This window comes from Leuresthes tenuis, unplaced genomic scaffold, assembly GCF_036924035.1.
Source record: "Leuresthes tenuis unplaced genomic scaffold, fLeuTen1.0.hap1 SCAF_16, whole genome shotgun sequence".
NCBI lineage: Eukaryota > Metazoa > Chordata > Actinopteri > Atheriniformes > Atherinopsidae > Leuresthes > Leuresthes tenuis.
The window spans coordinates 17,061,948-17,076,837 of record NW_027325370.1 but is presented as its reverse complement, the minus strand read 5'-3'; the positions used below and the strand labels follow the sequence as shown (position 1 = coordinate 17,076,837).

The 14,890-nt window shown below is 42.7% G+C and overlaps 1 protein-coding gene across 6 annotated transcripts in view; it reads right to left on the bottom strand.

Annotated features, from left to right (window-relative positions):
• The window catches only part of tns2a (tensin 2a), a 65,105-nt gene extending 51,482 nt beyond the window's left edge, over positions 1–13,623 (bottom strand). For 4 of the 6 annotated variants that reach the window (XM_072366968.1, XM_072366971.1, XM_072366970.1 and 1 more), the window contains exons 1-2: positions 13,486–13,623; positions 13,050–13,354 (exon numbers count right to left, since the gene is read on the bottom strand). In XM_072366968.1, the coding sequence (XP_072223069.1) occupies positions 13,050–13,178 (129 nt within the window). In that variant the 5' untranslated portion in view covers positions 13,179–13,354; positions 13,486–13,623. Of the gene's footprint in view, positions 1–3,565; positions 3,707–13,049; positions 13,358–13,485 lie in introns of those variants that run through there. The other 2 variants (XM_072366969.1, XM_072366974.1) reach the window with 2 other exon arrangements.
• Positions 13,624–14,890: the final 1,267 nt, after the last annotated feature.

Here is a 14,890-nt window from a genome sequence, read left to right as displayed (position 1 = left end):
AGTGGAAAGAAAAACATACCTTTTAACAGGATGAAACCTCCATCAGAACCAGAAACAGGAAGGGCGGCCATTTGCCTCAACCAGCTGAAGGTTGAGAGGACAGGAAAGAGGAACCAACAAACACCATAATACCAAAGCAGGGATACCTGCTGAGAAAAAGTGGCCATGCCATCTTCATGGTGCTCTCAGCTGTCAGTCATTCTAAGAATCCCAACACCTTCGTCAGGATGCTGTGTGTTGATTTCAGCTCAGCCTTGAACTCCATCAATCCGGATAAGCTGGTTGACAAACTGCAAACACACTACAGCTTGGAACCCCCCTTTGTCTGTGGATCAAAGATTTCCTCAACCAACAGACCTCAGCATGTCAGGCTGGGTAACCACACCCCATCCATCCAACATCATCTTAAACACCGGTGTCCCCCAAGGCTATGTCCTCAGCCCACGCTTCTACTTTTTGTACGCTCAATACTGTGAACACTAATGCTGCACTTTAGTGTACATATTATTATTTATATCTATTCATCTTCAGTTGCTATACTGCTGGTAATGGGAATGCTAAATAAAGTTTCTTTGTATTTTTTGTGCAATGACATCCAAGTACCTATCTACCTGCAAAAGTCTTTGACAATTTCAGTTCCGCCTTGGATCTGATCCTCAGTTGTGCTGCTTCCTCTTCAGCTTCATGGTAAAGCATACTAACAACAATAGCTACTGCCGTCCAGTCCAGTTTACAAGTTTATTTCTTGCTTTTGTCATCCACTCACTAAAAAACAAAGTGCGAACACGACCACCGCTATGTTCCGCATTATTTTACCGCCAATATAAGCTTTATAAGCACTCATATTACCACATGGAATATAGATATTATCAATATTAAAACCACAAGACAGAGCATTACTGACTATTCAAATGACAACATCAAAATCTAGAATTGTACTGCGTCCTCATGTCCTCGGGAGTACTTAGCTCCAACCCAAACTTGCCAAGTATATACTACCAAGTACACCAAGTCCGGATTTTGTATAAATAAACTGCCCTTTTTCAACCTCTGTTGGAATTAAAGGAAATCATTTTCATCCATTCAGCTTTAAAGCGGCAGGTGAGGGTGAATAGCTGCCACTGTGTGTATACACCCAGTGTAGCTGCATCTGGAACAAGGGAATGTGAACAAGCCTCAGTTTCAGCCTCTTGACTTGGCAGAGCACAGGGGGTGTCCCAAGTAAACACAACCATCATGTGCCATCAAACCTCTCAGTTACACCCAGTAATTACAAATATAGAATATCAACTGTACACTGAGCACAACCATAGTATTGTATTGCTGTTCACTGAGCATATCCAATGGAGTGGCTACTTATGAGCCTGACTAGAATGTAGCACACTTTTTTTTTTAAATTTCCTGTTCAGGTTTTCCCAGAAAGTTGGAGTTTTTCATCTCAAGCCCCCGTTTCCAATCTGAACCAGGCTGACATCCGCTCATCTGCACCCGAACATGGTTCACATAGAAGAAAAATGACCGCACGGCTATCAGAAAAGGAAAGCTCGGAGAGGTGGGACAATGTTATCTTGCTGTTAATCTGAGGTGGTTTTCCTCAAAACAGAACAGGAGCCAACACTAATTGGTCAATGTATGACGAAGGCAATCTATCATTAATCTCTGTCTTCATGCAAAGAGTCATGTGAAAAAGAAAGTGAAGCCTCTTTCACAACAGAATAAAAATGACCTGGTCCTCACTAGGACTTAAAAATAGGTAAATACAACCTCAGATAAACAACAAGTGTTAATATTTTTTTAACAAAAACTTAGCAGCATTGGTTTATGCACAGCTCTCTTAAGGTCCCACCACAGCATTTCAGTCAGGTTGAGGTCTGGACTTTGACTGGACCATTGTAACATCTTGATTCTTTTCTTCTTCAGACATTCTGTTGTAGATTTGTAGATGCTGTGTTTGGGATCATTGTCCTGTTAGTGAGCCAGTTTCAGCCAAGCTTTAGCTGTCAGACAGATGGCCTCACATTTGACTCTGGAATACTTTGGTACCAGAGGAGTTCATGGTGGACTCAATGACTGCAAGGTGCCCAGGTCCTGAAGCTGCAGAACAAGCCCAAAGCATCAATGTACTGTCATGAACTTCAACATCTAATATGCTAACTGAGGTCTGTAGAGTATGAGATGTAGCTCTTGGGGTTTTTTTAACCTCGGGGTAAACTTGCTGGGACGTCCATTCCTGGGAAGATTGACAGCTGTCTTGAATGGTTTGCACATGCTCCAGATCAGCTAACTGACAAAACTTCTTCTTTTATAGAGGTGCCCACACTTGTTTATGATCAACTAATCAATTGGAATAGATTAGCAGCACCTGGCTGCTACTTACTCTCTTAATTCCTGTTGGAAGCAGTCAGGGTGAGCTTTTACATACTATTTCTGCAGTTTAGCATACTTGTTGTTAAATAAATAAGGACGCAGTGTAATATGACATTGTTCTTCTTAATTGTTCTTCGTCTGAGGTTGTATTTATGCACATAACGTATATATACACAGCTACAGATGTGCAGACTACCACAGCACACACTGACACTGAACACACATGAGTTTCTCTCACAGCCTGCTTTCAGTCATCCTGTTCCTGGGAAAACTTTACACACATGCACACACAGCTTGTCAACACAATCAAACTGTAATCACCCCTGTAAATACAATAAAAACTTTATCTCAGCTATGTGCACACGTTGTATTTTTTTTTTTATTAAATACCTATCACAGATTTTAATCCTCTATTGCATTGTGAAACGACCCTTTTATGAGTCATAAGTGAAGAGAAACAAAGGGAAAAGAAAGCCAGTCAGCTGATCCAAGTAGCCTTTCCAGCTGTTGTCCTTGGACAGATTTTGTTGACCCAGCTGGGAATACACAGGGAACACTCGTGGAAAAAAAACGATGGTTATCTCCAACTTATTTTGCTGATTCATCTCTATAAAAAAACATTATAATAAACCTAAAAATTAATCAAAACCATCTGCTTTATAACTGTTTTGCTACTTTTATATAAAACACTCACCTGGCTGGCCATCTAATAAATCCAAGATCGTTGCACGCGCACATGGGCTCGTGGGAAACTACAATGCGACATTAACAATAACTGACCGGCGGGGTTATTAGGGGGGATAAAAGCATCATATGACCCCATTCAGAGCATTTCATGTCAGTTTAATGAAGTGCGACACATCGAGAAACTTCTCACAGAGCGGCACGAAATCCCTCCGTTTTCCCACAAAACTCCAAGAGACAAAACTATCACATAACAATGCAAAAAATAACACCAAATGCACACTTATTTCTACTTTGGGAGATCGCAGCCTTCAGTTTACGCACAACCAAATGTCTGAACTCTGAAAAGTGCTCAGTCGCACAGGCAAAACAAGCGCATGCAGCATCATACATCTATCCGAAACCCCTGACAGGCTCAGAAAATAATGACTGAGAGGTCCACAAACGAGTCAAAGCAACTCAAAACAAATCCTCCCAACTTCCCCCCACCGGCTGAGAGACTTTCTGGTCTTACCTTGTTCATTTTCCCGCTACTCATGTCTCCTTATTTACGCGCAGCCCCTCATTCCCAGGAAGGCCGACAGTAACATGCCTCGCCGCTGTCTGTGTGAGGTAACTTGTTTTCTTTACTCCGGTCCACCCTCGGCTCCGGAGCTGCGAGGTGGAGCTACACAGCAGCTAAAAGCATGTATGGAGTACTATTACTGGAACTTCAACCCCCCCTCCCGATTGGTGGATTTCTGGAGGGGAGCGTGAGGATACTCCCTCCAGATTGGCTGAAATGGTCATTATAATGTCCCCATATGAAGGTAGGCTGTCACTGAGGTTGTCAATACATGAGATTATTATCATGTTTTCTATGTCTGATATTTCTGGGTGCTCCAGAGTTTGATTAATAGATTTTTTTGGTGTATTTTCTATAAATCAGTCAAATTAAAAGTGGGTACAAAGCCATGCTTATTAACTGTGGGGACCGCTGGGATAGGCTCCAACCCTCACACGACGGATTAAGCGGGAATAGAAAATGGATGGATGGATGATTAACTGTGGGAATAATTAGTTTGAGAGTTCACTGATGTTGCATTTTAGATATGAAATCACCTTTAATGCACTGAAAACCAAACAAAGGTGCAGTTTGAGGGATGGTCAGCACATCTGGGTGTGATGAATTACTTAAACAAATCAGGCATTTGAAACCTGAACAAGTAAACAAACGTTCAGCTCTGTAGCTCACACACACTTTAACTGAGGTACTTTGATTATGGGCTTCATGTCATGAGTATGATGTATCACTGGATGTCCTCCTTCACCTAAACACTCCTGCTATTACGTGGGTCACATGTAGCTCAGGATGGGCATAAACCTTCTGTAGGCTACATAGAAAAACACCCAAATTGTGTTTCAACACTGATAAGGTGTTAAAACAGAGTCACAATAAAACCTTCTCAGATAAGCCCCTCATCAGTTTCTCTACCTCTGTTACCCCTCTGTTTATTTCCCTCAATAAAATAAATACAGAAAGGTGCAAAAATCCTGATCTATCCCTCATTTCTTCATATTTTGTCAAGAAAACAGGAAATAGGTGCAGCAATTTATTGAAACATGAGCAAACATAAGTGGAAATACAGAATTTAAAGGAAAAGGTTTGTACAGTTCTAACAAGCTTGAAAGTCAATATTTGGTCTGAGCTCCTTTATTCTCCAACACAGCCTGAACCCTCTTAGACAAGCTTTCTGTCATTTCTTTAAGGAGTCTTCAGGAATAGTTCTCCAGGCTTGTTGAAGGACATCCCAAAGCTCTTTTTTGGATGCCGGCTGCCATTTGTTCCGTTCTCTGTCAGATGATCCCACACTGCTTCATTAATGTTGAGGTCTGGGCTCTGGGGAGGATTCATCCCTCCATAAGACCTGTTGCCACTGATTTTCAGTCCACTTCTTGAGTCATTTGGCCTAGCTCAGCCTTTTCTCCCTGTTTCCCTTCCTTAAGAATGGCTTCTTGACAGCCACCCTTCCATGGAGACCATTTCTGATGAGGCTTGGGCCAACAGTAGATGGATCAGCTGAAGGTCCCGATGCATCTCTCAGGTCCTGTGTCAGGTCTTTGCTGGATTTTTTCCTCTTTCTTAAGGAAGATAGTTTTTTAGGCCTGATACATCTTCTTTTGTCCTCCACTTGTCCAGTTTCCTCAAATGTTTTAAGGATACACTGCACACCATGCTGAGATATGCCAAGTTTTCAGCTAATAGCTCTTTGAGAATCACCTTGTTGGAGCAAAAATACTATTTTCTGTCTATCAAGCTGTGTTATCTTTGGGTGTTTTCTCACAATTGATGTATTTTTTAAACAGACTGCTAGTAAAATGCTTAAAGATACTATTCGAAATTGGTTCTTTGTAAAGTTGTCTGTTGTGTATCGACACAACACTGGTTCATCCCTTGAGTTGGGTGCCTTTTTTATGCTTGAATGATTCATAGGTCAGAGTTAAGTGGCTTAACAAACAATGAAAACACATTCCTCTGAAAATGTTCAGATACTAAAACTAGACTGAAAATGAGTGGAAAAAGCAGCCAATGTCCAAAGAAAATCTTTGAAAGACGTTCAGAAGACCTGGAGAACTATTGCTCAAGACCACTTTAAAAGATTACAAGAAAGTCTGTCTGCTTGGAAGGAAAATATAAAGAAATGAGGGCTGGATCAGGAGTTTCGCTCAGTGCTGTAAATATCTGTCACTTTGTGGGCCTTGTGATCAGAACCCCCCCCATACATAAACACACCTGTAATAACAGCTGCTCAGTAATATCTAGTGTGTAAGTAGCAGCCCCTAGTGGTGCAATAGAATACTTACAGCAGATGAGGTTTTTAGGCACTTATCACTCTTTTCTTTTATTCTGCTGCACAAACAATGTAAATGTAGATGCAGGGTTTGAAGCATGCACAGATTTTTGCATTTCTTATTATAGAGGCAAAAGTTTATGTCTGGTTTGATGCAATTAAAACAAGAAAACAACTAACATTTTGTGCAGGCTTGTGGTTGCTATTACAGCATGTCCATAAACGCATATACATGCATCCCTTTTGACTTTCCTGTCTTGAAGTGTTAGCTCATAATATTCCCTAGTCTGAGACTCCTGAAGCACTCAGTATTGTTTCTGTCTGCTGCCTCAGCCTCTTAGTGACTTCCATATGTGTTGGACTGACTTGCAGGTATGAAGGCTGTACAGTATATTTGTGCACTGTGAGTTATGACATATGCAGCAGCAGCACGTGCAGTAATCCAGTCCATTCCTTTTGCTTATATTCCAAGAATTTCCGGCTCATGATAGAAAAAAGGGAGGGCTGATGGAGTGTGTGTGTGAGGGGGGTGTATCTGGGTGTTTAATTGTTTGCACGAGTTTTATAATTCTGTCTATTTTGGAGTGTAGTGTAAAGAGGAGGGAGCTGAGGGGAGACGGCTTAAGGAGCATGGAAAAAGGTAGACGAACAAAACACTGAGGAACTATAAGAGGCAGGAAGCTGGTGATTGGGATTGGAATGAGGGGTTGAGTCGGTGGGTAAAGTGGGGGAGGGTCGTGTTGGAGGAAAGGTGGCGATGAGGATGAAAAAGAAGAGGGTAACGACTTTTGGGGTTCACAAACATGAGAAATTAACGTTAAATCTCAAACAACCACAGCTGGCACCTGAACGAAAGCTGCCTCAAGTTGTTCGAGATCCCGCAGGTGTGTTTCTGCTCTGTTGGTCTGGAAGACAGAAGTCACAGTTTTAAGGAGGTGACGGGACTTGGATTAGAGGTAAAGGGGTGGACAGAGTGGGAGCCCGGGCCAAGAGGAAATGAGGGGAGGAAGAGGCTGGAAAAGGGGGCTGTGCAGCTTGGTGACGGATTGTGTAAGACAGCACAAAGCCAAAGGCTGATAAGGTGCAGCTGTTGAAGGAGCCTGAAAGCGGTGGGAAGAGTGGGTGAGATACGGAGGACACAAATGAGCACATGTTCACAGTTATTGCGCCAATGAGTTCAATAAAACCCCCTCTGTCAGCCGGCGCTGCTCATTCCCGCAGACATTTCCAGCACTCGGCCAAAAAATACGCTCAACATTTTTGCGTGTAAGGCCAGAAAATATTTCTTGCCCAGTTTGCAGGGAGGTGTTTCTTTTAAGGGTGTGTTGGGATTTGTTGGGGACTTACTGAGGGAGGAAATGGTTTGTGTCTTTCCTTTTTCCCTCGATCAGCTTTCATCTGTGTGACCACTACACGCAACAACAAGCATTCCTCAAACCCAGCTCACAGTTTGGACAGATCTTTGTTTTCAAGCCACAGGAATCCAGTTTATGACAGCCACCCCCAGGCCTGGATTTTGTATGGGAATTAACCTTTTTTTTTTTTTTTTTTTACAAATATGTAGAAAAGTGAGGTTTACATCTATTTCTTTCCTATTTTTTTTCCATAGTTTGCTGGATATAGGGGATGAGGGGTGGCTATATTTAACCCTAACCGGTCATTGTTCCTTCCTGTGCTGGGTGTGTGTTTGTAGTGAATGCCTGTGGCTCAAAGCCTCAGTATTGGTCACGGCCAATATAAACTTTTCTCTAAATGAGAAATTACAGGGAAGCCAGACAAATACATATAAAATACCGCTGTCACAGCGCCAGGTCTCTATATATTTCAGCAGTTAACAACACAGAACTAGGGTGATTTCCAGGAAGAAAAATCAACTGAAGTCAACTTCCACTCAGATTGTCAGTGACAGCTTGCAATGGGATCAAACCACTGTCAGTTAATAGAATCTTCGGCTACACACCTGTAAAGTGTACCTGACTGCACAGACACCCAAATTGACAACAATAAGGAGTCATGTCCCTCTGAAATCAAATCTAATGCTTAAATGCATTCTGTTTTACATTGTACAGTTATGTGAAGTCTTCCAGCTATGGTTTTATCTACAAGGACATAATTAAATATCTTCTGGTCCTTACCAACACATGATATATTACACTGTGTCATTATTTAATGAACAATGTGTCAAAAACTATCTCCAATCCATTCACCAGCCTGTAGAACCAGTTTAGGCAGCAATAACTTAAAGTAATGGTTTTTTGTGTGACGTTATCAGTCTCTCACGTCATTGTGGAGGAATTTTGGCCCACTCTTTATAACGTTGCTTCAATTCATTGAGGTTTGCAGGTCCCACCACAGCATTTCAGTCAGGTTGAGGTCTGGACTTTGACTGGACCATTGTAACATCTCGATTCTTTTCTTTTTCACACATTCTGTTGTAGATTTGCCTCTGTGTTTGGGATCATTGTCTTGTTGATGACCAAGTTTCAGCCAAGCTTTAGCTGTCGGACAGATGGCGTCACATTTGACTCTGGAATACTTTGGCATCCAGAGGAGTTCATCGTGGACTCAATGACTGCAAGGTGCCCAGGTCCTGAGACTGCAGAACAAGCCCAAATCATCAGCCCTCCACCACCGTGCTTGACAGTTGGTATGAGGTGTTTGTGCTGATATGCTGTGTGTGGATTTCTCCAAACGTGCTGCTGTGCATTATGACCAAACATCTCCACTTTGCTCTGGTCTGTCCAAAGGACATTGTTCCAGAAGTCTTGTGGTTTGTTCAGATGCAACTTTGCAAACCTAAGCTGTGCTGCCATGTTCTTTTAGAGAGAAGAGGCTTCCTCCTGCAACCCTTCAAAAAAAGCCATACTTGTTCAGTCTCTCCGGGTCGGGAATGAGATCCTTCCCCAAGTGGAGGAGTTCAAGTATCTCGGGGTCTTGTTCACGAGTGAGGGACGAATGGAGCGGGAGATTGACGGGCGGATCGGTGCGGCGTCTGCAGTGTTGCGGGCTCTGCACCGACCCGTCGTTGTGAAGAGGGAGCTGAGCCAGAAGGCGAAGCTCTCTACTTACTGGTCAATCTACGTTCCCATCCTCACCTATGGTCACGAGTTGTGGGTAGTGACCGAAAGAACAAGATCGCGAATACAAGCGGCCGAAATGGGTTTCCTCCGCAGGGTGTCTGGGCTCTCCCTTAGAGATAGGGTGAGAAGCTCAGTCATCCGGGAGGGGCTCGGAGTAGAACCGCTGCTCCTCCGCATTGAGAGGAGTCAGATGAGGTGGCTCGGGCATCTGGTTAGGATGCCCCCTGGGCGCCTCCCTGGGGAGGTGTTCCGGGCACGTCCCACTGGGAGGAGACCCCGGGGAAGACCTAGGACACGCTGGAGAGACTATGTCTCTCGGCTGGCCTGGGAACGCCTCGGGGTCCCCCCGGAAGAGCTGGAAGAAGTGGCCGGGGACAGAGACGTCTGGGTTTCTCTGCTCAAGCTGCTGCCCCCGCGACCCGACCCCCGGATAAGCGGCAGATGATGGATGGATGGATGATTGTTCAGTCTTTTTCTAAATGTACTATCACGAACTTTAACATTTAGCATACTAACTGAGGCCTGTAGAGTCTGAGATGTAGCTCTTGGGTTTTTAACCTTGGGATGAACTTGCTGGGACGTCCTCTCCTGAGAAGATTGACAGCTGTCCTGAATGTTTTCCACCTGTGAATAAGCTTTCTTTCTGTTGAATGATGGACTCCAAATAGTTTGGAAATGGCCTTATAACCCTTCCCAGATTGATGGGCAGCAACAATTGTTTCTCTAAGATCTTTGCTGATGTCTATCCTCCTTGGCATGTATTAACACACACCTGAATGCTCCAGACCAGCAAACTGGCAAAACTTCTACTTTTATAGAGCGGCTCACACTTACTAATGATCAATTAATCAGTGCATTGATCGGCAGCACCTCATCAGCTGCTTAGCCTCCTAATTTCTTTTTTTTCCCCTTGTCCTGTCTAGCATTACGGCAGCAGAATTGTAATCTGAATACCTTTTATGCCAAACAGATTTGCTTTGGGAAGCTTTATAAATGTAAATGTAGCCTCCTAATTTCTATAGAAGCAGTAAAGGTGGACTTTACTTTTTTACACACTCTTTTTGTAGTTTTGTTAAATAAATAATGACAGTGTAATATGGGATGTTGTTGTTGTTGTTGTTCGTCTTTATTTGCCTAATCTTAGCATCTTGTAAGGACCAGATGTTTTATCTTTTTTAATTGTTTTCTCCGTGACCCATATGTCAAACCTTAGAATTTATATATCTTTACTTTCTTTTTCACATAACAGCACATCTGTTATTCTCTAGTATGACTAATATGTGAAAGTATTCTTAATGACCAGTGCATGGAAAACTATTTGAAGTATTCACAGTTTGTTTTACATTTTGGGTTTTCTGACATTTTTGCATCCAATAAAATGCTATTTTGATAGCAGAAGCAAACTGCACAGAGCTAAATGTTTCATGGGGACTTTGGGCGATACTTATCCTTAATTATCTTATGTTGTCATCAGCAGTTCAGAAGGCTAAAGACCAGAGACTGCCCCTGATCTCATTCAGTCAGTCGAGGGATAAATAAACCCTTGTACGTGTAAATAAATATGACAAAAAGAAACATGCTTATAAATATTTTCTGGCTCTGCCACTGAAATATTTGGACTACGTATAGATAAAATGTTAAAATCATGGCTCTGGCTGAATTACCAATGATAGTACACATAAACATCATTGTTGTGTTTGAGTTTAAATTCCACATGAGCTCATGAACGATTTGCAGCTTGCACACTCGACATGAGGCTGAATTAAACGCAGGTTTACTGTGTTGCCTGCCAACATACTGAAAGATTCATTGCCAAATCAGTCTAGTTTAAAAGTCAGCTCTGAAAAGTTATTTTATGGCATGGGTGAACCAAAGGTGGCCGTTTCTTAGCTTCTGTCCTAGGATAGTCTGCTTTGATGGGTCCCATCTGATTACTTCAACATTCACCAGAGCACAACTCGAACCTGGCTTTTCTAAAGGGAACCACATGAACTATTGACTCTCACTGCCATGTGGTGTTTTTACCCAGAATCCATTCTTAAAGTGATGTTTATTGACACTAACTGCACAAGAAGCATTCAACAAAAAGGAATATTTAGCGAGGAATCCAGTAATTGGCTGTGAAATACAATAAAAAAAATTGCAGAATAATCAATAATTTCTTTATGAGGCAAATGTTTCAACCACATCCCTTCACACACAAATATGCACTGAATGTGAAGAATCTATTTATGCTTGGCATAAAGAAACATCCCTTTCCCATGTGACTGATATAAAATGAGCTCTTATGTAATCCCAAAGAGAACTGCATGTTACCTGAAGATCTTTTCTTTCTTTGTGGACTTGGCGTGAGTCTTATGAGGAATGTATAGACGTGGATCATGCCAGGATAAACAGGCATTAAAGATTTAATCATATTCTTCTCAGGTTCCAGTTCTGAGTTTCAGAAACCCTCCCACAAGTCTGTGAAACTCATCAAAAAACGAACACCAAGCTAATTAGAAAGAGAGCATAAATAGATAAGACATCATCTCCTCCTCTTGGATAATTTGGATCTAACTGGTTCCCACACCCTTGCAGTCGGGGTCAGTCGCTGCAGCATGACGTAGTCCAGAAACATCCATGTTCCCACGCTGCTCAGCATGTGATGCAGAGCCACAGGGACCGAGCATGCACAGACACATGCAAAAACAAGCCCTGATGGATATCTGCATGGCCACATTTAGAAAAATCCACACAAACAACAACCACAAGCGCTCGAGTCTGTGTGCAAACTGGTGGTCAGAGGTCGAGACTCTCAATGTTCGGCTGTTCTGCCTGTGTTTACATGGTGGTAACTCCCCAGCAGCGCTCAGGCCATCACAACAGAGCTATTGTAGCTGCGCAGATGCCAGATGCCATGATCATCCACATCTTTTAGAACAACGGCAAAGAAAACACGCTTATTTCTTGTTTTAAATAGAAACATTCTGCTTTCCTGTCGCACCGACCTGTTAAACCTAAAGTAGTAAGAAAATATCGCTCATTAACCCTTTAACATCCTGCTCTGCCACATTTTTCACTGACTGTACTCTGTCTTGACAAAGATTACTGGAAGAGAACCTATCGAAGCCAGCTCTAAAACTTGGTTTAGGTATGTGATGCTACAGGAAAGTATGTGTTAGGACTTTTTCAAAGTGTCACACTTGTACCATAACATTTTCTCAGTGTGGAAGTTAAAGGGTTAAATGGCTGAAACTGTGTTGAATTCATGTTTTAATTCTCTTCACTGTATATCTTCAGACTGCTGCAAATATATCACAAACAATACTGTGAAAAAGTGTTGAATAACGTCTCTTTGGAAATATAATTATTTGCTTTTGTAAGTTATCTGTAATGTGTTGACATAAAACTGGCTCATCCTTTGAGTTAGGTGCTTTTTTAATGATGGAATAATTCATAGGTCAGTGTTAAGTGCCTTAACCAACAAAAGGTACATGGACTAGAATGGAAATGAATTAAAAAAGCAGCCTATGTCCAAAGAAAAGACCTCCAGAGAGACTTTTGTGCACATTTCTGCCCTTTTACATTTTAGATTACAGTTAATTTCTGGGGTAAATTGCCATTTAAACCTTAAGAAATTTCAGCATTGTGCTTTTAGTTTTGCAGCTATTTAATAAAATGACACAGCATCAGACAAATAAAGTGAAAGAATGACCAAAGCTAGCAAAAATAGTCCACTATCTCATGAAAGTTGTTGATATTTCTTAGAGCAAAAGAATAACCTGAGCATTGTAAATATATGGACCAAATAACAAATCATTCTGCCACCAGAAACAACAAAAGAGCTTGATAAAAAGTTAAGGGATCACCAAAGACATTAAATTCTAACCTAAAACACAAGTATTTGTGCCTGATTTCAATTAATCCATCTGATACTTGTGTAGATATTTGAATCTGGGTAAAAATGTGGAAACAATCCACAGACTGTGATTCGTGGTGCCCAGTTCTGAACCAGATGGTGCTCACCTGCTGACAGTAAACATGCCTGCTGATATTTATCTACAGTTTCATCTCACACACACGTGGACATCACATGCACACTGACCTTTGTCAGCCTCATCCTGCCACTCTCGCTCCTCTCCAGACTCCGTCTCTTCAGAGAGGAGCTTCTGACCACCGGCACCGGTTGCACCTCTCCCTCCCCACACCAGTCCGAGCTCAGGACGCAACCCATATAGGTGGACGGGCTCCTGGACTCTCTTCTCTCCGTGCGTCCTCCCTTCTCCTCCCGTCTGCCTCTGTGTCGTCTTCACCTCGTCCTCTCTGTAGGCAGGCTCCTGGGCAGCTGTTTTTGTCAGCTGGAAAGGAGGAGACGGAGGCCCTTCCCCTTTTCCTGGCTCTCGTTCAGCCCTGCTTCGGGGACAGAGGGAAGGATACACTCTCCTAAAACACACTTTAAAAACACCAACTCAGCCCTGCTGTGGACTCCTGCTCTTTGTTTCCCCCAGAGTTAGAAAACAGAAACTTTCTTAAGCACACACCTTAACAAGACTCCATCATCTTTCCATCCTGTGTTTCCTCCTTCTCTTTTGTCTCCTTCTGTTGCTTTCCTTCAATCCTCCCATCCCAAGAACGCGTCTCTCCCTGCTCTCTTCAACCCCGACTGCCACGGTTGCCTCACTCTTACATATACAATCACCTCTCTGTTCTCACCCCCACCCACCTCTCCTCCTCAGCTCCCCTCTGTTTCCTGCTCCCAGATACAGGCAGTTACTCCTCAGCCCGGGCAACACATTGTTGGTATTGTGCAGAAAACAACCAAGAAAGCCACAACAGCAACGGCAGCTGGTAGGATGCTGCGCAAAAGCCAGTGATTCAGGGTGGACTGAGCATTAGAAAACACTGAGCCTTCCCTTGTTTCCAACGTGCTGACCTCTTTGTTGCATTTGTGAAACAAAGTCCCTTTCACAACCGAATCCACACCTATGTGACAAAAGGATGTGAGATGGTGGATGAGGGAATGTCAGATGCAGCCTTAGCTCATTTTCGACGTCAGTAAGTGGACGTGTTAAGTGTGAAAAAGATTAATTTTGCTAACAGCAGACTCTTTTCTTTTGTTTATTTCTTCTCCCACGAGTGTTTTGGCTGCTACGCAAGAACTCACAAGGCTTGGAAGAGTGAGACTGTACCCCTTAAAAGGCAAATTCTTGATGCCCCTCCAACAGCCCCCCTCCTCCTTGTACTTTGTATTGACTCTACGTTACCCCTTTCTGCTTTCTCCCTGTGTCTCCCTTTGCTTTGCTTTTCTCTTCTCAGACTAAACTACTCTCAAGGCTCTCTGTTTGTTGCCTTTTTGCAACAGACACACCTACCAAAAGTCAGTCCATCAATCCATCCCAGTTGACCCCAACCCCTCCTTTTGCCTTCCTCCAATCCCTCCTTTCTATACGCACGTCTCTCAGGCAAGGTTTCAGACATGATCTCAGGCTGCAGACTGTGTTTACAACAAGCCCCCCTCCGAGTTTTACATCGTGAAATTAACTCCCTCTAATTAGTTCAGGTCCTGCCAACCTTTGCTAGGTTTGCATCTAGCAAATATGGGCAAAGATATATGCAGGCAGACCCATTATCTGAAACCAATTTCAAAGCTAAATCATTCATCTGATTAGAAAATATGGTACTAAAAGAACCTGAGAGCACAATTACAGCACATCATCTCTAATACCCAGTCTTTTTGGCAAAAATGTGCCTTTGCAGAGTTCCTGGCGCTTGTTGAGAGACTTGGAGGAAAATCACTTTCAGTCTGGATCGGTGATTAAGATTAATAACCAATTTCTGGATGTGGTTTTGATAAGCAGGGAAAGCAGGGAGTAAAGGGATAAAACCCAAGAGAAGAGACGATCAACTGAGTCCTAATAAGGGGAGAGGAAGAGAAGTGGTAGAAAT